The sequence below is a fragment of the Brachycentrus maculatus genome, unplaced genomic scaffold, assembly GCF_059751285.1.
Source record: "Brachycentrus maculatus isolate JH-2025_06_01 unplaced genomic scaffold, ASM5975128v1 h1tg000306l, whole genome shotgun sequence".
NCBI lineage: Eukaryota > Metazoa > Arthropoda > Insecta > Trichoptera > Brachycentridae > Brachycentrus > Brachycentrus maculatus.
The window spans coordinates 923,106-947,633 of NW_028281056.1; the positions used below are offsets into that span (position 1 = coordinate 923,106).

At 31.1% G+C, this 24,528-nt stretch overlaps 1 protein-coding gene across 1 annotated transcript in view; it reads left to right on the forward strand.

Annotated features, from left to right (window-relative positions):
- Nucleotides 1-24,528, forward strand: part of pip (heparan sulfate 2-O-sulfotransferase pipe) — a 183,844-nt gene that overhangs the window by 146,063 nt on the left and 13,253 nt on the right. Inside the window, exon 3 of the mRNA XM_088267864.1 lies at nt 21,833-21,903. Coding sequence (XP_088123990.1) covers nt 21,833-21,903 — 71 coding nt within the window. The remainder of the gene's footprint in view (nt 1-21,832; nt 21,904-24,528) is intronic.

The following is a 24,528-nucleotide window of genomic DNA, read 5'->3' on the forward strand; positions in this document are numbered from 1 at the left end:
AAGATTCTTAGTTTTATTTTTTGGCTCAAGTCGGAAGGTCATAGTAGGGTCACGAGAGAGGCCAAAGGTTTTCCACCCCTGATGAAGATTATAATCAGTTTTTTACACATATAATAATATTAACCGCGATGCATTCAAATTTGCATATTTTGTGTATATTTTTTCACAGTTATTGTTCTGCATATTAATTGGTCAATATTTTTAAACATCAATTTGGTACTTAAAGTTTTAACGGGAGGAAAAGAATGAAGATAATTTTATTAAATGGACATTTAGATGAAAGCCATTAAATCTTATTGATCGTAAAGAATGTTAAAATGAGATAAATGTTTTCATAAATTTTATTAGCAACTTTCACCTGTGTACTTTTTGTTATTTTTGTTAAATTTATGAGGTGAATGCAGTCGGGAATAGAAGCAGAGGAAGACGGGAAAATTTGGCATAATCAAATATTTACTTGATACTGGGCAGGTCGATTAGGAATAGGAGGCGGGTATGTTTGAGGAGATGCCTGAACGTTTGTTGGATTTTTTTATTTATTTAACAAAATATTAGTTAAATATTTGAATAAAATGTAATTATTTATTGATTTTCAAAACTAAAGACTCATCTCTACCATGTTTGCCATCCTGTGAATTAAATTAAAAATGGAAATCTTGATGTATAATAAATAAATAAAACAAAAAAATGATATCTCATCAAAGATGAAGAAGAATATGGATTCACGGGGCTGACGACCGTCATCGGCTGGTTTAAGTGATCACTTTACACACGTGTACGGACCTCACAAACTAATAAAGAGTTTTTACTAAAAAAAAGCTTCTTTTCATTTCACCAATAGATGTCTCTAGTAAAGTTCTAATTATACAAGAACAACGTTCCGAAATTAGTTCATATATATAGAACTTAAAAGAATTTCAGTAGTGTGGTTGTCAATAATGGGTAGAAAAGGTAAATGTTTCACGTGCGTAAAGTGATCACTTAAACCAGCCCCGTAAATGCCCAAACTTACATATTCTACTTTATCATTAATGATATTTCAAAAAATAATATGAGAATAACTCATGTAATTGGAAAAATCCAGATTTTGTGAACAAGTATTTGAACACACTCAAAATGTGGTAAAAAAAATATTATTAAGGATTTTGTGAAACCATTTTTTTTTTTTTTTTTTATTTATTTATTTATTTATTTTCATAATACATAGATACATTCAATATACATATTCATTTCATATACACATTTATTATACGTATTACGGCTCTTTAGGCATGGCCTGTGTTGAGCCGAATACTAACATGGTAATACAAGTTTATATATATATTTTTTAAATTTTTAATATACATATATTTTTTTTAATGATTAGTTTATAAACATAACATACAGGAGATACAAAAATAATTTATGTTTTAAGGTTTTTTAGTGTGATAATTACACCTGGACTTTAATTAATTCACTTTCCACCTTGTCCCTTCCAATGTTAACATTGATAACATATGGTCGTTTTTCGCATGCGAAACTGTCTTACGCTTAAATTACAACATTGACAGCTAAAAGGGTGTTAATGCCAAGACCACCAGACTGTTAAATTGTCTATGTCATGTAGTTACATTTACCGCCGCCTACAAGGGGCGTCTTGTCTATGGCCGGCTTGCATTATGCGCGGGAAGTGCGTGCGAGAATGCGAGTAGACCGGCGCGCGCATGCGTCGTGGACTACATAATTTTCATCTAGTAATCGCATGCAGATTATTATGCAATGGTCGCCTGCAGCTAGCAATAAGTGTAATGGAAATAATAAATCATGGTCACCTTGACAAAGGGTTTTGTTGTGGACATCTGGGCAAGAATTACAGTAAAATGCCTTAAGAGGGCTTATGCACTACACTACTTTTTACGTTCCGGTCGAAGGAAACCTTATTAATTATTTTTTTTAATTTTAAGATAAATATTTGTGTTTTTTTTAATTATTTAATTTCTTACTATTTCTGTGAGCCTAAGCGGCTCATCGTTAGAAATACGTATCAAATTGTGGTAGAGTGGATTCGAAGCGGTAAACTCTGACTCAAGAGTCCGCGACACTAACCACGGGACCTCAACCCGACACTTTCGATACTAATAGTATTGTAATATTGTATTGTATTGATAGCGGTATTTTAAGCAAAAATTCAATTTTGTCAAATGTTACTTCGATTTAAAGAATATTAAGTTGTGGGCTATCGAATATCTCGCCCAAGGACCCAATTTACGAAAAGTAAATGTATTTATCAATATTAAAATTCAGTACTTGCGCCGATACTATGGAAGTGAAACATGGAGTTGGCAAAAGAAGGATGAAAGTAGACTGAATGCAGTCGAAATGCGATGTTTCAGAAGAATGTGCTATAAAAAGATGTATGATAGATGTTCGAATAGTGAAATAAGGAAGGAATGCAAAGCTGAGATAAGCATTATCGATAAAATTAGGAAAGGTGTGTTGCGATGGTTTGGACATGCAGAACGAATGGGTGAGGAAAGAACGGTAATAGAAATTTATGAGGCGAATGTAATTGAAAAAGGAGCAGAGGAAGACCAAGAAGAACTTGGCACGATCAGGTATGCCAAATTCTTGAAAGTGGTCAGGTTAGGAGTCGTTATAATCGTCGGGTATGTATGAGGAAATGCATGAACGTGGAAGAGACTAAGAATGTTTGCAAAGACAGAATTGTGTGACGTTCTATTCTCGGCGTGTTCATCAAACCCTTATCCGCACCCCAATGGTGCATAGGGCACTGCATTATATAAACACAGTGTTATCTTGATCGTTAACACGAAGGAAAGGTGATCAGCCCTCCGCTTCAGGTACCAGCCCAGGGTGGTCAGGTTAGGAGTCGTTATAATCGTCGGGTATGTATGAGGAAATGCATGAACGTGGAAGAGACTAAGAATGTTTTCAAAGACAGAATTGTGTGACGTTCTATTCTCGGCGTGTTCATCAAACCCTTATCCGCACCCCGCACGCATAGGGCACTGCATTATATAAACACAGTGTTATCTTGATCGTTAACATGAAGGAAAGGTGATCAGCCCTCCGCTTCAGGTACCAGCCCAGGGTAGTAAATATTATAGTGAATAAATTACTTATATTTATTTGACCCCCCCTGGGAATCGAACCCGGGACCTCCAGAACGGTAGCTGAGCGTGCTGACCATTACACTACGGAGGTGGACAAAACTCGGCGTGTTGGTTAGTTAATTAATTAATTACTTGCGCCGATAAAATTTGTATGGTAGAATCGAAGAAGTAGCCGAACTTAAGGAAAATATTTGGACATCATAATATTAGCATAATCACTTCGGCTTATGACCTTTTTTAAGATTAATGGTGTTCGAAGCGAGACTACATAGATTATAAGGAATGGTGTTCTGGTGAAAGTAAAATGAATTCTAAAACGATTTAAATTACATTACCCGGTGCTGTGTTAATAAAAGCAGATTTAAGAACGAGTGGTCTGGAATAATGCACTGTCCAAAAAGAAATTCAAAACATCTTCAAGTAATTTATTGATCTAAAAGAAAAGAAAGTGTGGGATCGCGAAGATCGCCATCGATAAAGAAAAGAATAACTATTTCACCGATATGGATCACTAAATCATAATGCACTACAGAATTAGTGTCGTTAATTTCCTTTTTTTGACATCTCAACATAGATGAAGAAAAATTTCTTCCATATCAACTTTCTAGCAAGAACCAGTACAATTATTTTTGGAACCTTTGATGTATGATTAATCTCATGACACAGCACATATCGCTCACTCCTTTCAACAACGTCATATAATATATCAAAAATCGTAAATTTTCAGCTGTGCGTGTTTTCGGAATGCCCAGAAAATGTACTATATCCCAGCAAAAGCGGCATATTTTTAATTTAATATTTACCAGCTACATGGCAAAAAGTGTTGTTTTTGCATTTTGAAGAAAAGGTAATATTTAATTATTTTTTATATTATGAACTTCACTTGAGACATTTATTGGTGAGATGAAAAGAAGCTTTTTATTCAGCAGAAACTCTTATAGAGGTCCGAATCCTGGATTATAATCACATACATGAGAAACGCCAGAAAATATCATTTTTATTTTTATTATTTTAGCTTATAATTTGACCAGTTAATTTATTTACAACATTTTGAGTGCGTCCAAATACTTGTTCACAAATGCGAATTATATCCAATTATAAGAGTTATTTTTCGTATTATATTTTTACAAATGTAAAAATAGATGAGAAAAATAACTGCTTTAATTGGAGATAATCCAGATTTGTGAACAAGTATTTATTTATATATAAGTCATATATACATATAATATTCCCGATAATTTAGACATACTCAAAATGTTATAAACTTGATGATTGTTTAAAAAACCATATCATAATTCTTTTAAAAAAATGTTAATTTAGTTACCTTATTGTGAGAAAGTTGGGATTCTGAATGATTAGGGTTTAAATCTCTCATTATTTTGAAATGTCGGGATTTTATTAATTGAGATTGTGACATAATATACGAATAGTTATTTCTATAAACGTATATGTCTGCCTTCGTAGTGTAATGGTCAGCACGCTCGGCTACCGTTCTGGAGGTCCCGGGTTCGATTCCCAGGGGGGATCTAATGAATTTAAGTGATTTTTTCACTCCAATATTCATTCAATATTACCTTGGACTGGTACCTGAAGCGGAGGGCTGATCACCTTTCCTTCGTGTGTTAACGATCAAGATAATACTTTGTTTGTATAATGCAGTGCCCTTTGCACCATTGGGGTGCGGATAAGGGTTTGAATTGAAAAATTGAATTGATATGACAACATTGACGATATTTTTTAAGTCGATAATGTTTTTCTATTTTTGCTATCGTTCTTGATAAATCTAATTTTCTACTTAAATTTTATAATCAGAAACAAAGAAAATCAACCATGATTTATGAATCGCTTGGTGATTTTGAATTTCTATATCAATTATCACCGTTACAAAGTCAACACTGATTCCTTTTAAGTGAAATTGAAATCGTCAGAGCGAAAAGCAATTTTGTCGATTCTTCAGGAAGTAAATAATAGAAAAAGTAGTCAAAATTATCGTGGATTCTAGCACTTTCTTTAGAAGAGTTGTCATTTCTTGTTTATTTAACTAACACCAACTACCGGTCTTATGATTTATTCACAAATTTTATATTAAAGCAAGAAGCAATCGGCTTTAAGTGGATTATTTATTATGCGGTTTAGATTGCAATACGGATGCAGAATTTTATAATTTAAGCATATTAATAGGAAGAGAATAGAATTTCATAAATTATTCCCATATTTGAAGTCATTGTATCCAATTTATATGAGAAATGCCGGAAGCTCTAAATTTATTTTTAAAAATAACCCACTTATATCATTAACTCAATAGAAAAATTATAAAAAATTAATGACGACCCAGAATTCTATTTTAGAGGTAAAAATATTGTGTAATTTTAAATAGTATTCTAACTACATTCAGTCATACTTTCATCCTTCTTTTGCCAACTCCATTCTTCACTTCTATGCATTAAAGTTGGATTCAAGACTTCATTTCAGTATACTACATAGTTTAGGGTGAATTATCTCCTTTAGAGTTTAATAAAATAAGACTTCTTCTTCAAACCCTTATCCGCACTCCAATTATGCGCATAGGGCACTGCATCATATAAACGCAGTGTTATCTTGATCGTTTACACATGAAGGAAAGGTGATCAGCCCTCGGGTTCAGGTACCAGTCCAGAGTCATATTAAATAAATATTAGAGTGAAAAAATCACTTATATTTATTTGACCCCTCGAACCCGGGACCTCCAGAACGGTAGCCGAGCGTGCTGACCATTACACTACGTGCTGACCATTACACTACGGAGGCGGACACAAAAAATAAGGCTTCGCTCAATGGTAATACAAAAAGGTCACAGAAATCCAATTACAAGAAAAATTGTGTTATAATATTTCAATAGACGCACAAATCGCATGAAGATATTTCAGATAATGAGTGGTATGGAAGTTTTTTCATATGTAGATTAGGGAACCCCATCATCAAGGAGTTATTTCATATATCGGACACTGGTTTCAATTGAAAGTTTAAATAAAAATTAAAAATACAAAAACAAAAGTACACAATAAATAAGTACTTTGCTATTTGTATAAATGCCTAACGAAAAGTAACGTGCAATGTGTTCCGAATGCTTTTTATTTAGCAGAGGCCTATTGAATGTACGCAACATCCTTCTGAAAATAATTTTACATGCAGGGAAATTATTTACATACGTGTTTTTAAATACTAGTTTTGATATATCTCACATACATATTTTCAGGCGTCTCTCAGTATGTGAAATAATTCGGGTATCTTATTGGATTCAAGCAAGATTGCACACAATACAAGTAACGTGTGGGTATATATGTATAAATGTATGTATAAATGTATAAATGTATGTATAAATGTATGTATAAATATATATATATATATATATATATATATATATATATATATATATATATATATATATATATATATACATATATATATATATATATATATATAAATATATATATATATATATATATATATATATATATATATATATATAATACATATATATATATATATATATATATATATATATATATATATATATATATATATATATATATATATATATATATATATATATATATATATATATATATATATATATATATATATACATATATATATATATATATATATATATATATAAATATATATATATATATATATATATATATATATATATATATATATATATACATAATATATATATATATATATATATATATATATATATATATATATATATATATATATATATATATATATATATATATATATATATATATATATATATATATATATATATATATATATATATATATATATATATATATATATATATATATATATATATATATATATATATATATATATATATATATATATATATATATATATATATATATATATATATATATATATATATATATATATATATATATATATATATATATATATATATATATATATATATATATATATGGACTCGCCTATACCGACTGTGGTTTATAATCCCTGACTTGTATCACTTGTCTGTTGAAAGATATTGTTTTTTAGAAACAAGCCCACCAATGTGCATTTCCGTGCAAGAAATCTAACAAATAACTAACAAACTAGCTAACTAACCATCACACCGCTTCCCCGCAGGGGTAGGCGGAAAGAATAGAACGCCACACCACTCTGTCGTTGCAAACATTCTTAGCCTCTTCTACGTTCATGCATCTCCTCATACGCACCCGCCGATTGTTTCGACTCCTAACCTGACCACTTTCAAGTATTTGGCATATTTGATCGTGCCAAGTTTTTCTCTATCTTGCAAATAGCTAATTGCAGCGGTTAGTCGAAGGTCACGCTTGTGAGTAATGACCTAACTACTTGTATTTACAATAATACAACCTACCTAGTGGTAGCCAGTCACCAGCGGGCAACTAGTGGTAACTTGTGGTAACGATGCGTCGATGTAGCACGATGACCCCAAAGAGCGCGACTTTGATCAATATCGAGGTCGCCGCCGACAATAACATTGAACCATTATTGTATCGTGGTACACGTTTTTGTAGGTTTGCATAATATTCATTTTATTTAAGACTGAGATCTCCAACATGCAAATTCAGAACGCGATCGGCCATGCTAGGGGTCAAACGTGTTTCCGGGCAATTTTGTGTTTATTATTGAAAAGTCGAATTCCAATGCATATTGGAATTTTACTTTTTTAGAATATATTGTATTTGATTTTTGTTTAAATAAATTTTGAGTTTTTAATTTTTAATTTCTTTTTAATTTCCTTTAAATTCTTTTCAAAGCCATATATTTATTTCTAAGAAAAACTTATTTTCCGATGCAAAAACAGTGTTTTAAGAAAAAAACAATTACGTAAAATGTTACCTAGTTTAGAGAAAATGAAGTTGCGACTTAACAAATACTTGGCCTTAAAGTGAAAAAAACCATCATGTTTATTTTGACTTCCCTGGGAATCGAATCTGATACTTCCAGCACAGTAGGTAAACACGCCAACCAATGCAATCACAATAGGCATATAATTCATCAGCGATATATATACAAACAAACAAGTTACGTATATATTATATCCCTCACTCCTTTCAAGAATGTCATAAAAAACTTGATTTTTCAGGAGAAAGTTATTAAAGTTTAAAAATGTAATACAATGTATTCAAAATAAATATAAAGCCACTTATTGAACTTTTTACTGTGCAACAGATCTTTATAGGTAAAACTTGAAAGTTTTTTCTCCATTTGAAAAATATTTAGAATATTTAAAAAAATAATTAAACAATAAATTTTCTTCAAAATGTAAAAACAACACTGTCTGCCCTATAGCAAGTAAATATTAAGTTAAAAATATGCCTCTTTTGCTGGGATATAGTACATTTTCTGGGCATCCCGAAAACATGCTCAACTGAAAATTGACGATTTTTATTTATGACGTTCTTGAAAGGAGTGAGCGATATATCATCGTTCGATATTAGTTCATCGATACAAAAACAATATTACAATTTATAGACGGTCAAATTTACATTATATAAATTTGTTCTCCCATAGCATGGTCTATTAATCCAGGACAGATTTATTGACGCTAAGAGAATGTTATACCGATGTAATGTTTATGTATGATAATTTCTTGTGCATCCGGAATCGAGGAAATTTACTAGCGAAAGTAATACGTTGAAGAACGAAAGAGGAGAAGATGTGTTCTGTATGGCCTGCATTATTGAAATTACTAGATATTTCTTGCTTTGACCTTAATTATACAAAGAAAAAAGCTTTAAATCGGTACAGCTTTCTTTTTATGTATCATTAGTTCCTATTTGAGAATTTCTGCTACAAAATTTTTCGTAGATTTTTCAACAGGTCAGACAGAGTATCCTTATACGAATGAAATATTGAGTACAATTTATCTGGATTTTACGAAATTTTATATATACATATGACTTATTGTTTTTATTACACAACCATTTTTATACGTTTATGTCCGCCTCCGTGGTGCAATGGTTAAAGTGTTATGATACCATGCCAGAGGTCTCTGGTTTGATACGTGTATTTTTTTTAAATTAATTTAGATAAAATTATAATATTATAATCTAAACCAGCCTATCCATTCCAACAAATACATTTTTTTGTCAAGTAGGTCTTTTGTTACCCGTCTTCATAGTGTAGTGGTTAGCACATTTACCTTCCATACTGGAGGCCCTGGTTTCGTATCTCAAAAGGGTAAAAATTAATGTTTTTTTTACCCAAACATTTAATTAATATTACTAAAGAGTTGTATCTAATGCGCAAGGCTGATCACTTTTCAAAATGATAAAATTAACATTGTTTAAATTTAAAACAGTGCCCTAAGAACCATTCTAGTAATGAGAAGAATAATAAAAAATAAAGAATAAAAAGAAAGGTAATAAGAAGGTTATTTGTCATGAAAATTATCAAAGCTTTTTTTAAATATTATTTGCATTATACCTACAGTTAATTTTTGATAGTGTAAGTATTATTCTCAGAGACTCATAATGAATTATTCTTAATATACAAATAAACAAACTTTTATATCAAATATATAAACCAAACACCACCTTTATTTTGAGATTATTAATGAAGAAAAGTTATGTATTTTTACCTGCTGTTGAGTGCGGATTTAGGGTCAATATTACAAAAGTTTTATATTTGCACCTGTTGTTCGATAAAGGTCAATAGTAGTACAAGATCTTTTGTATTGATGTATTTGGTCAATTGGAAAAAAGTAGTTTAGTTATTTTACATAAAATGTTCATGAAATAATGTCGGTATATAAATAAACATGAATGAATAATTTCTATTAATAATTTCAGTCTAGTATTTTCAGATAAATGATAGTATTTTTTCGCAACGTATTATAATATCGTCTTACAGAAGTAATCGGGGTTAATTGTAAAACGTATTAAAAAAAACTCGCACAGCTTTAATTTGGGATCCAATCTATTACAAAAGATAATTATAACTTTTTGTGAACTAAAATAATAATTTAGAAATCGGCGATGTGAAGAACTATTAAAAAGTAAATTGTTCAATTTTCGTGAAAATCTTCTTAGTTTACTCAAGTTTCTCTACCCGCGGCTACGAATTATCGCGATGGCTTGAAATTTCAGTGTACGAACATTTTGCACGTTTATTGTATGAAAAAAGAAGTCGTGATCTTAGTTCCGCTAGCTTTGGTGATTTTTTTACCAAAAAAATACATTTATATTTTGAGGCGTCATCAAGCATCATTTAATAGAGGCTTTTAGTTTTAACGGAAAAAAACCGTTAACCATTTTTTCTGACGTTTATTTGATAGAAAAGTTACAACTGTTTAGTTATATTTATAATTATTTGAAGCATAAATTTTGCAATACTTGTAAAATACCTTTTTAATATATTGTGACACGTGTTTTCATGCATTGAGTATTATTATCAAGTAGTTGTGTTTGATAATGATGCTGGATGTATCGAAATACGTATCATGGTAGAAAATGTAAAATGGTATTTACTATGTAAATTGTAAATAACAATGGAAAGATATGCCGACCAAGTGACTGGCATATAAATTAATCCATTTATTACACCGACCTATTTTTTGTTACTTTTTTTTAAATCTATCAGTTACTACTAACGATTGACTCTTTTTTAGAATTATTGAACAGAACCATATTATTTAATATTTATTTTACATACACATAACATATGTATCTTGTCTTGTCAGTATGAATTGACTACATGCTACTCTGAAGTTGAACCCAATAGAAAACTCAACATATAATTTTTAATATATTTATTGCTTCGCAAGCATTGTAAAATTTTACAAATTAGAAATATGTGCTTCTGTTTTTATCTCTTTGAATATTTATACATATAAATATAAATATACATAATATACATTAAACATTAAAGATATGTTTTTTATAATATAAAAGTCCATATCGCTCACTCCTTTCAACAACGTCATATATCAAAAATAGTCAATTTTCAGTTGTGCATGTTTTTGGAATGCCCAGAAAATGTACTATATCCCAGCAAAAGCGGCATTTTTTCAGCTTTATATTTATCCGCTACAGGGCAGAAAGTGTTGTTTTTGTATTTTGAAGAAAGGGCATTTTGAAGAACTACTACTACTACTACTACTACCATCACGCCGTTTCCCCGCAGGGGTAGGCAGAGAGGATGGAACGCCACACTCTTCTGTCCTGACATACACTCCTCGCCTCCTTCACATCCATACATCTAGTCATACATGCCCTCCGATTACGCAGACTTTTGACACCGCCAGATTTTAGGTTCTGATTGATCTGATCGTGCCAAGTCTTTTTCGGTCGTCCACGTTCTGTTTTCCTTCTCACATTCGCCACATATATTTTCTTAGTCATTCTCTCGCTATCCATTCGCTCCACATGTCCATACCACCGCAAAGAACTCTTTCTAATCTTTTCAATTATTCCTCGTTCAGCCTTACATTCCTTTCTTATATCGTCGTTTTTAATTCTGTCATACAATGATTTTCCATTTTGAAGAAAAAAAAATTAATACATTAAATATTTTTCTAATGAAGAAAAAATATTCTGGTTTTACCTCAAAAGATCTGTTGCACAGTAAATTGTTCAATAAGTGGCTTGATTTTTTATTTTTAATACATTTTACTATATTTTTAAACAATAAAAACTTTCTGAACATTGAAAAATCAAGTTTTTCGATATATGACGTTGTTGAATGAAGTGAGCGATATAATTTATCTGCATTTCGGCTCTTTAGGCATAGCCTGTGTTAAGCCGAAATTACTAATGCCAAATGTGTACTATTTACACATGTGTATATAGTATAAATAAAGTATATATAGTATAAATGCATTTACTCTTTGCTCATTCAATTTTATGCACCGCAGTAGATAATAAGGATTTATTGTTTGAATCGGAGAACCGCGCAACCTGAAGATTAAAGTAATCAAACTACTAGATTTATTTATCTGTATAAAAGTTATATATGAGTATTCGAGCTCTTAGATTGTTGTACATTAATAAGGTAAGAGATCTCGAGGAAAAAAACACGCAATAAACGAGATGCCTCTTTGGAATTGGATTTTAAAATTAATTACCTTTTATTTTTATTATTATCACTAAATGCGCTCGTTATAATTCGGTTCACATGTGTATCTTTCTATTAACCATCGAATTGCGTAACGTTTTTTTTTACTTTCTGAAAAACATCATTTAAAAAGGTGAATTAATAGCAGAGAGCTGTACCATGTATCACAATGTGACCCAACCCACAATATACAGAGTGTTCTCACAAATCACATTTCAAGATTATGTAAATGTTAAAAATGTAAGATTTTTAACATATCGTAGTCATACAGGAGAAAGTGACCAAGTGCATTGTTTTACAAAACACGTTTACGTGATCATTGACTATTTGATATCTTACTAGCTTAATATTGCCCTGAAAAAATCCCAAAGGATTTTAAACTTGGAAGTATAATATATTGACTCGTTGAAAACGACTAACTGCATTGGTATTTATTTTCTTGCCAAGCAAAAGTGACTTAAATGGCCCTCCTGAACTTTTTACGTTTTGGTAGTTGGTCAATTTCTCTTGTACGACTACGATATTGTGGTTAACATATTATTGATGCCAAAACTAAAACAAAGCATCTTATTTTTTTTTTAAATTACGAAAACTTTTTGAACGAAATTTCTTCTTCTTCTAACCCAATGGTGCATAGGGCACTGCATCGCCGTTTCCTCGAAGGGGTAGGCAGAGAGAATAAAACCCCACACCAATCTGCCTTTGCACACAGATTTCGCCTCTTTTACGTTCATACATCTTATCATACATGAACGCCGATTATTCCGACTCCTGACATTACCACTTTCGAGTATTTGAAATAATTTATAATGCTAAGTTTTTCTCGATCTTCTGCTTCTATTACCAGCCACGTTCGCCTCATAAATTTGTTTAACTGGCCTTTCTTTACTCATTCGTTTCACCAAAGTCCAAACCATCACAACACAATTTTTTTTAAATTCAATGATAATGTTTATCTCAGCCTTGAATTCTTAACTTATAAAATATCACCATTCGAAAACCAAACATACGGCTGTTTTAGTTTTACCGCACATTCGTTTGAAAGATCGCATTTCGACTGCATTCAGTCTACTCTCATCCTTCTTTTTATAATAATAATATACAAGATAAAGTAAAAAAATGTGAAAAAGAACCAAGCATTTTTGATATTTCAGTTTTGTACTGATTTGCTTGGTGGAACTGTATTTAGTAGAATAAAATAACAACTTTGTAGTTTTTTCCACATTAATTCTATTTGACCAGCAACTGGGTTTTGTCGTAACCGACATCATCAGACTAGGTCTACGAGGTTACCCGGTTGCCGGTAAAATAAAATTCAAATGGAAAAAACTACATACTTAGTTGTTATTTTATTCTATTTTTAATACTGTTTTATGATTTTTTAAATAAATAACACGCTGTATATAAAATTCGATGTCTACAAAAGCACTTTAACTAAAAGATTATTGTGAAATACCATCTTTACTGCGGTGATCCGCGATCGGTCGGCTGAAGGCATTCTCTTGGGGCGTTCTCTTAACATTTTGTGTGATTCAATTCCACTTATTATATGTTATGACGACACTTTCTACAGCTCTACCGTTTACCTTTCTTTCAAAATTCACCGAATCTATTCTTTAAAACACTTCTTACAAAATGAACACGTAATAATAATATAATTATTATAATAATAATAATACTAAAAATAATACCCAATTTATAAACAAAAAACATTTTAAGTGTGTCCAAATACTGGTTTAAAATATTGTAAATGAATTAACTGGTCAAATTATAAGATAAAATAATAATATAAAATGAAAAGGATATTTTGTAGCGTTTCTCGTGTATGTTATTATAATCCAGGATTCGGACCTCACACACAAATGAAAGAGTTTCTGGTCAGTAAAAAGCTTCTTTAAATCTCACCAATATATGTCTCTAGTGAAATACTAGTGATTCAAGCGCTATGATTCGAAATTGAACCATATATGTATATAGCATTTCCAAGAATTTTAGTATTGTGGTTGTCAATCATGGTAGAATTAGTGAATGTTACACATGTGTAAATAGATCACTCAACCAGTCTTTGACGGTCGTCAGCCCCGTAAATGCTCAGACTTCCATACTCTTCTTCATCTACGTTAAGATGTCAAAAAATAATACCCAATTTGTAAAGCACAGTTTTTCGTGAAAAGTCTTCCATATTGTTTACGGGCATAAGCCATACAAAAAAATGAAAATCATGTTTTCAGGCGTTTTCATGTATGTGAAAATAATAATGGATTCGGATTTTACATACAAATAAAAAGGTTTCTGCTAAATAAAAGCTTTCCTCAATCCAATATAGATGTCTGTTGTGAAGTCATATGTATTATGAGATTCATCAATATATCTAAGAGTTCCAAAAATTTAAAAAGTGTGGTTGTCAATCATGGGCAGAAAAGCAAAGTTGTACGATCTCTGCACTAACCCAGACTTCCATATTCTTCCGCCGTTTCCTAAGAAGTAAAATAATTCGGGAAGAATCCTACATATATTTCATAAAGGCATTTGCTAAAAAACTCACTCAACTAAACCATAGATGGCGCTGAGAACTCACATCGCTCACTCCTTTCAACAACGTCATATATCAAAATTCATCAATTTTCAGTTGTGCATGTTTTCGGAATGCCCAGAAAACGTACTATATCCCAGCAAAAGCTGCATATTTTTAACTTAATATTTACCCGCTACACGGCAGAAAGTGTTGTTTTTGCATTTTGAAGAAAAGATATTGATTAATTTTTTTTTTTAAATGTCCTATATATTTTTCAAATGGAGAAAAAACATTCAGGTTTTACCTAAAAAGATCTGTTGCACAGTAAAAAGTTTGATATTTATTTTTAATACATTTTATTTTATTTTTAAACTTTAAAAACGATCTCCAGAAGAATCAAGTTTTTCGATATATGACGTTGTTGAAAGGAGTGAGCGACATGTAAAAGGTACATAATACACTTCCAAAATTTGAGTTGTATGGTTGTCAATCATGGGTAAAATGGTGAATGTTACAAGCGTGTAAAATAATTTCAATCACTTAACTAATACTTAACCTGACAATATTCTTCTTCATCTATGTTGAGATGTCAAAAAGGTAAAATGTTCCAATATAATGAAATAACTGCAAAAGTATACAAAATGCATCACTCATTGCGGAAAGTTAGTAGGTGATAAATCTACTCTGTTGTTTTTTTAATCATCAGTTTTAAAATAAACTATGGTCTTTTTTTCAATCTGCCTCGGGAGAAAGCGTCATTGTTTCCAAGGTGCTGCGGTCCGCTAAGAATCCTTTCACTAAAACACAAATGTATTCTCATCAAAATTTGGGCTGTGGCTTACATTTGACGCACTCTAACTAGACATAATAAATTACTGTTAAATATCTGGCTGAGCATCATGTTATTGTAAGTCTGTTTTTTCATCAAAACACGAGAACTAGGAGCAGACAGCTGATATCATATTTGTACATAAAATAGCTTTTGGTTCAATTGACTATAATGAACTACTCTCTAAGCTCTTTATATTATTAGTTCCTCCAATAGCACTTAGAAATAATCCTCCTCTTGATACTCCACTTGTTTTTAATAATTATTTATAAATTATATATATATATATATATATATATATATATATATATATATATATATATATATATATATATATATATATATATATATATATGTATATATATATATGTATATATATATACACAGTGTAGTTGGCACATTAGCACACTTGGCTATGATGATGATACCTTTGTGATAAAAGCACAAAAATATATTGTAAGATAATTAATTTCATTTTCCGAACAGCTAATTTTATAATAACTTTCTTAAGCCAACCACGAATGGCTCTAGTGAACTCACACGTGTCGGTGTTGTTAAATATTTTTTTATGAAAAGAAAACCGTCAAGTGTAATGTAAATGAAACCAATTTTTAAAAATACATATAAAGACTTTTCAAATTTATTGGAACTTATTCATAAATGAACATGTAATACAATGTTCATACGCCAACAAAGAAGCAAAAATGCAATTATCTTGTCTAGCAGAATATATATTACTGAATACAATTCATTCCTTCCACCAAGTAAGTGGTTTGTAGCAAATAATATAATTGCATTTGCGTGGTGTGTAAACCATTGTTTTATTATTTGTTCTTCTAAGTATATGTGTAATACATATTCATGCTTGGTCATTATTCAAAGGTATTCGTTTACGTTAGAGTAAAACTTGCTATAATAACGGTAAATGAATTGTATTTTTGTATTCTAAATGTGTGTCAAAATTTGTATTCTAAATGCTAGAACATTCTTTACTTTGGAGTTGTCAATCGATATTTTTATTTATATTTCGACATAGATGAATAAAAGTACTTATGACTTATCGTTGGGTGGTTTAAGTAATGATACACTGTGTAACTGTGTAACATTCACCATTCTACCAATAGTTTACATTATATTTATACATCGTTGTAGTGTAATGGTTAGTGCTTTCTTTTATTCTAACCAAGTGGTGCATAGGGTACTGCATCATATTGAAGCATTATTATGTTAATCATTTTTAAGTAAAAGAATATGATTAGTCCTACGCCCAGCCCAGTGTATTATTTAATAAATATTTCAGTGATAAATCACCCATATTTATTAAACCCCCTGGGAATCGATCTCGCGACCTTCCTCACGGTATCCAATAGCGTTAACCACTGCACTTTGGAGGTAGAAATTGGCTCGAAACATACATTATGTAAGGCAATTCGCATTAAGTGAAATAAATAGAAAAATATTAAAGGATTTTCTCTTTAACTTTTTGGAAGGTGCTTTTGCATAAATTTTACAAATATATTATAAAAGAGGCTTTCAAAAAAGTATTTATTAGGTCAAAGATTTTGTAAAAGGTGTATGCTTATGAAACTGACGTTTTTTGCTGAACTCAACCTTTTTTTAGATAATGAAGGGAAAGTTTACATTAATTAAAATAATTCCCGTCGCTATTACTACTTTCGCCCATTTTTATGGCAAAGCGCAGGATCCTTGCTGGAAGAAATCTTGGTCATTTGAGAAAATCCATTGGACCATCCATTATTGATCTTCTTCAAGGAAGTACTGTTCCGACAGTCCATTTCGCATTGTAAAATTAGAAAACATGCATTAAATTAAAACAGACATTATAATTGTGTTTGTTTGGTCAAAGATTTAGTATTTAAGAAGTTTTTTTTTCAATTTACAAGTTGATTATAAAACAGGCATTTTAAAAAGTGAGTATTTTAAAATATTTTTAAATCGAGCCTGCGATATGTGCAATGAAATGCTTAATGAAATAGACACCAATAATGTTTCTTTTAATACGTTTAAATTGATATCTATTTGACCAGTTGATAAAGAAATGTTCTATATAGTTATACTTTTATGACAGTTTATTTTTTATTTAACCTATAATTGGAATTGTTATTTTTTTGTATTTTATCATATTATGTTATTTTTGTCGACATATTCTGTTGGTTTTCCAATAAAAATAATAAAAATAATATTTTCTTCATATACCTAAAAAGATCGAATCCATTTTATAAACTTTAAGGTGTAATGCAACCGCATTTCGATGCATATAGCTTTGCGTCCGTTCGTTCAGTAAATAAATCACCCTGGCCATATATAACAATAGGAACTGCAGCCCGCAATGCGGAAACCGCTTACTGGTGGTCCTGAAGAGAAATCCTGATTATTTCAGGCCCGGCGGCTTATAAACCACAGTCGGTATTGGCGAGTCCGTTTTCCATTACCATAGAGCGAAGCACTATTTTATTAAGCTCTATAAGAGATAATTCACCCGATGCTATGTACTAAACAACACGCAAAGTATATACAATACAAAGATCTGTATTAACATACCTTATTGTATAATAATGATAATAATAAAACCCTTATCCGCACCCCAATGGTGCATAGGGCACTGTGTCATATTAACGCAGTGTTATCTTGATCGTTTACACATGAAGGAAAGGTGATCAGCCCTCCGCTTCAGGTACCAGTCCATGGTAATATTGAATAAATATTATAGTGAAAAAAAATCACTTTTTTTTATTTTACCCCCCTTGGGAATTGAACCCGGGACCTCCAGAACGGTAGCCGAGCGTGCTGACCATTACACTACGGAGGTGGAATTATTGTATACGTCTGTACAAAAAAACCTATCAGCTAAAGCTAAACTGCCAGTACACAACGGGGTCCTGGTTCCAAACCTAATGTATGAAAGTGAAGCATTAAACAATATACAACATTTTGAGTGTGTCCAAGTACTTGTTCACAAATCTGGATTATCTTAAATTATAGGAGTTCATTTTCATATTATTTTTTGACATCTCATCAAAGATGAAGAAGAATATGGAATGTGTATGTATGTGTTTATAATCCAGGATTCGGACCTCACATACTGATATAAGAGTTTCTGCTCAATAAAAAGCTTCTTTTCATCTCACCAATAGATATCTTTAGTGAAGTTCTAGTGATTCAGGAACAATGTTTCTGAATTGGTTCATATATATAGAACTTCCAAGAATTTGAGCAGTGTGGTTGTCAATAATGGGTAGAATTGGTGAATATTACACGTGTGTAAAGATCACTCAAACCAGCCTTTGACGGTCGTCAGCCTCGTAAATGCTCAGACTTCCATATTCTTCCTAATCTTTGATCAGATGTCAAAAAATAACATTAAACAATATTTATTTATTTATTTAATAAAGCTACATATTTTTTTCAACTAATTACACTTTAATATATTTCTCATATCATTATTCTGTGTCCTTTTTCTGTCCTCATTATGTGTTTAAATATTTGAAGAAGAAAAACGACAGTTTGTATGCACAATAACATTTAATCCTTAATACTGCATTCAATTGATAAACGCACCAATGAAAGCCAAACTGACACAACAGAATCATGGTTCCAACGCTAATGTATGGAATTGAAGCATGTATTTGGCAAAAGAAGGATGAAAGTAGACTGAATGTAGTCGAGATGTGATCCCTCAGATGAATGTGCGGCAAAACGATGTATGATAGATGTACGAATGGTGAAATAAGGAAAAATTGCAAAGCATTATAGATACAATTAAGAAAGGTGTATCGAGATGGTTTGGACATGTGGAACGAATGAGTGAGGAAAGAACGGTAAAACAAATTTATGTATGCAGTTGGAAAAAGGAGCAGAGCAAGATCGAGGTTACACATGGTAAATATTAAAAATAATTTTAATTTTGACTCGATTTCAAAATAAGTATTGACCTTTAAAGTTGTTTGAATGATCCATATAACGTTGTCATATTATTATCACGTTATTTTTATTAGTATAAATAACGGTTACCAATATTTCATAGATTTTAAAACGCATAATGGAAAATTCTTCCGCTGTAAATATCGATTATACTTAATGATAACTGACCCTAAATCATTATTAAGACATTCATCTTAACGTCACACTTACGAAAAAATATTCACATTAACAATTATTTGAATGATCCATATTAACGTTATTATATTATTATCACGTTATTTTTATTAGTTTAAATAACGGTTACTAATATTTGATATATCACCGAATCCATATGGAAAATTCTTCCGCTGTAAATATAGATTATACGTTATATTAACAGGCCTTAAATCGTTATTAAGACATTTTAATTTCATACATAAAATATACACACAAACCATAAGCATTAGATACGTTCATTACAAATAATGATACATATAAAATACGAATAAAATAACTATTATTTTTAAGTGTAGTTATGAGATTTCATTATTGAGTAACCAAATTTACATTAATATGTACATTTAAATACGTTACATGAAATGAATAGGCGAATTAATCATACGAAACGTTTTTCAAAGCATTTTTAATACACTGTTACAAATGAAAAATAATTCTGATTAGTTATTTATCCATTATTGGTGTAAATTTTACTTGGTCAATACCAATATTGCTTACAACCTTTTGTGACACGTGTTTCGATGCATTTCGCTTCATTAACAAATACCGTATGTGAAGCTTGGTTTAACCTTGCTTCCATTAAGTAACGATCAAGATAACACTGCGTCAATACGATACAGTGCCCTGTGCACCATTGAGTGCGAAAATGGGTAAGAAGATGAAAAATTAAAATGTCTAGCAAATGAATGAAATTGTAATATTTTATGTACCTATATAAATAAATAAAAACTTTAAATACATGCATATATCGATTGTGTTCAGGTTAAGTTGGGTTATTTTTAATTTAATTTTTACCTGGCAAATACCATTATTTCTTGAAATCTATTATGACACGTTTTTGATGCATTCTGCATTACTTTCAAACACCGTACTTCCTATACATTATGCATTTTTAATCGTACCGACTTCAATAATTTCCTGTGTTGATTGAAAATTATGTGGAATGCATCAAAACACGTGTCACAATAGATTTTAAGACATTTGCCAAGTGTATATGTGGAGTGTGTTAATATACTCGTATATTAAGTGGTGATAAAAAAACTGCAATTCGATACATGCATCGCTCACTCCTTTCAACAACGTCATGTATCAAAAATCGACAATTTTCAGTTCTGCATGTTTTCGGAATTCCCAGAAAATGTACTATATTCCAGCAATAGCGGCATATTTTTAACTTAATATTTACCCGCTACAGGGCAGAAAGTGTTGTTTTTGCATTTTGAAAAAAAAAATTGTTTAATTACTTTTTTAAATGTACTAAATAATTTTCAAATGGAGAAAAAACATTCAGGTTTCATATTTTTAAACTTTAAAAACGAACTCCTGAAAGTTCAAGTTTTTTTGATATTTGACATATCGCTCAATCCTTTCAAGAACGTCATAAATCATCGAAAACCTGATTTTTCAGGAGAAGGTTTTTAATGTTAAAAAATATAATACAATGTATTAAAAATAAATATCAAGCCGCTTATTGAAATTATACTGTGCAACAGATCTTTTTAGGCCAAACCTGAAGTTTTTTCTCCATTTCAAAAATATTAATCATATTTAAAAAAATAATTAAACAATACCCTTTCTTCAAAATGCAAAAACAACACTTTCTGCCCTGTAGCGGGTAAATATTAAGTTAAAAATATGTCTCTTTTGGTGGGATATAGTACATTTTCTGGGCACTACGAAAACATGCACAACTGAAAATTTTAATTTTTTTTATTTATGATGTTCTTGAAATGAGTGAGCGGAATGATACATATATTCTTACATACTGATGTACGCAATATAACTATATTTATATTTGAACGCATACACGGATGCGAAATCGTTTCACAGGTTTTTATTATGTCTTACCTGCATAATTAATTAATATTTCAATCACATTACGTATATTCCGCACTAATATTTTTATCTATTTTTTATTATAATAATCTGGTACACATTACATACAATGCAATGTAATTTTGAGGAATGTGATAAGAGAATGCCTCATAAATACGAACGATCATGTTAAAATTTACGTACGTTTAACTAGTATGGGTTTGAATTGTGTTAGTTTTGTCAAGTCTATATTATTTTATTATTTATAAGTTTTTTTTCTTTTTACAGGTATCAACAGTGGTAGCGCTTCATCACAGGAACTTAGCACATTGGCAAAAATGTTGAAGAGTTCTGGAAAAGTGAGTAAAATATTTTTCTGAATATTTTAATTAATTATTAATAAAAACTTCAAACGAATTGTCGGCAGTGGTCATCCTGGGCGGCGCGAACCTGATGCCTTGTGAAAGAGGCAAGCTTGATTAAGGCTCTCGGGAGGAGTGTAGGGTACATGGCCTAGCTAACTGAATTTCTTTTTCTTGACGACAGTTGTGACCAATATTTTCCGCGTCCTACGTTTTATCTCTTCATTCCTACTCAAGTCAAACCACCGCATGCCTAAAACTATTCGCTGACACCTACTTTCAAAGCTAAGTATACAGCTGCTCTGGGCCCTTGTAAGGTGCCATGTTTTACAGCCGTGTAAGAGAACAGGATCAATGCACGCATTGTATAGGCGGCATTGGTCTTCGTCGAGCATAAATCCGATCTCCAGACAGCCTTCATACTGTTAAATGTGGACCCTGCGAGTCTTCAGTTCCTTTTGAAGGCTGACATTTTCAGTTATGTACACTCCCAAGTAGGTACTTGAAACTCTCGATCCTTTTGATGAGCTGGGTACTCAACGGCAATATTAATTCAGCTTCGAACCCTTGTCCGCACCCCAATGGTGCATAGGGCACTGCATCATATAAACGCAGTGTTATCTTGATCGTTAACACATGAAGGAAAGGTGGTCAGCCCTCCGCTTCAGGTACTAGTCCAGTGTAATATTGAATAAATATAAGATTGAAAAATCACTTATATTTATTTGAACCCCCCCCTGGGATTCAAACCCGGGACCTCCAGTAAGGTAGCCGAGCGTGCTGACCATTACGCTACGGAGGCGGATGAAATGCAATATCAATTACGATTAATTATATTACAGTGTATGTATGAGCAATCTGAAGTCATGAATGGTTACTTCGACCGCTTCGGTTCAAATTTGCATCTTACTTAGAATGCAAAACCGCAAACTGTAAATCTCAAGTTCGATACAATTATTTGAGTTATAACACAGAACCATCGCATTCTGAATACCTAACCACACGGGAGACGTCACACCTCAACCATTCGTCACACTGTGGCGCATGGTCAATGGATTCTGAACAAAAACACACCAACATCTGGTGCAAGCCAATGCCCCTTTGAGAGGGTACTCGCAAATATAAAATTCGCCGCGTGTCTTCGCGCACAATTATATATTTTCTTGAAACACACATTGAACATTTTTTGACATCTCAACAAAGATGAAGAAGAACATGGAAGTCTGGGCATTTATTGGGTTTACGACCGTCATGGGCGGGTTTAAGTGATAAATGATTATTTTCTTCATCTTCGTTGTGATGTCAAAAAATTATATGAAAAATTCGATAAAATGAAATTTATTTTTTTCTAAACCCAGGTAACATTTTACGTTAAGTTGATTTTTTTTCTTATAACACCTGTTTGTATTGAAAAAACAGGTTTTTTTCGTAATAATTATATGGTTTTGAAAAGAAAAGAGTTTTAAAAAAAATTATCATTACATTTACATCTTGAAAAAATAAATAAATAAAGGCTATTATACAATTAATTATATAAAATAGTAAACCATGAGTGTAAGTCCCTCTCCAAGCACAAGAGCTCAATCTCTTTTTTGGAGAGGCACAGCGAATCTAAAACTAAAAGTTTGCCATATCGCTCACTCCTTTCAAGAACGTCATAAATCAAAAATCGTCAATTTTCAGTTGTGCATGCTTTCGGAATGCCCAGGAAATGTGCTATATCCCAGCAAAACAGGCATATTTTTAACTTAATATTTACCCGCTACAGGGCAGAAACTGTTGTTTTTGCATTTTGAAGAAAAGGTATGGTTTAATTATTTTTTAAATAAACTAAATATTTTTCAAAGGGAGAAAAAACCTTCAGGTTTTACCTAAAAAGATCTGTTACGCAGTAAAAAGTTCAATAAGTGGCTTGATATTTATTGTATTATTAATACATTGTATTATATTTTTAAACTTTAAAAACGTTCTACTGAAAAATCAAGTATTTTGATTTATGACGTTCTTGAAAGGAGTGAGCGATATGTATAAATGTTTAGAAAATGTATTATATTGTACTTAAAAATGTAACTATATTAATTAAATTTATAAAATAAAAATAATAAAAATAATAAAGAGTAAAAATATATTTTTTTTAATATATTAATATATTATGAAAAAAATATCCGAAATAAATTCCTTAAAAAAAGGGCGTTGAAAGACATGTTACATCTTCGGCGGTTGTTTTCTGTCTTTGCGAATATCCCCTTAATAGTATTATTTTTAACATCTCATCAATGATGACGAAGATTATGGAAGTCTGGGCATTTACGGGGCTGACGACCGTCATAGGCTGGTTTAAGTGATCAGTTTGAATGAATAATGAATTGAAAAGAAACCTTGTTCTTGAATCACTAGAACTTCACTAGAGACATCTATTGGTTCATATATATAGAACTTCCAAGAATTTGAGTAGTGTGGTTTTCAATAATGGGTAGAATTGGTGAATGTTACACGTGTGTAAAGTGATCACTTAAACCAGCCTATGACCCGTAAATGCCCAGACTTCCATATTCTTCTTCATCTTTGATGAGATGTTAAAAATGATATGAAAATAACTCGTGAAATTGGAGATAATCCAGA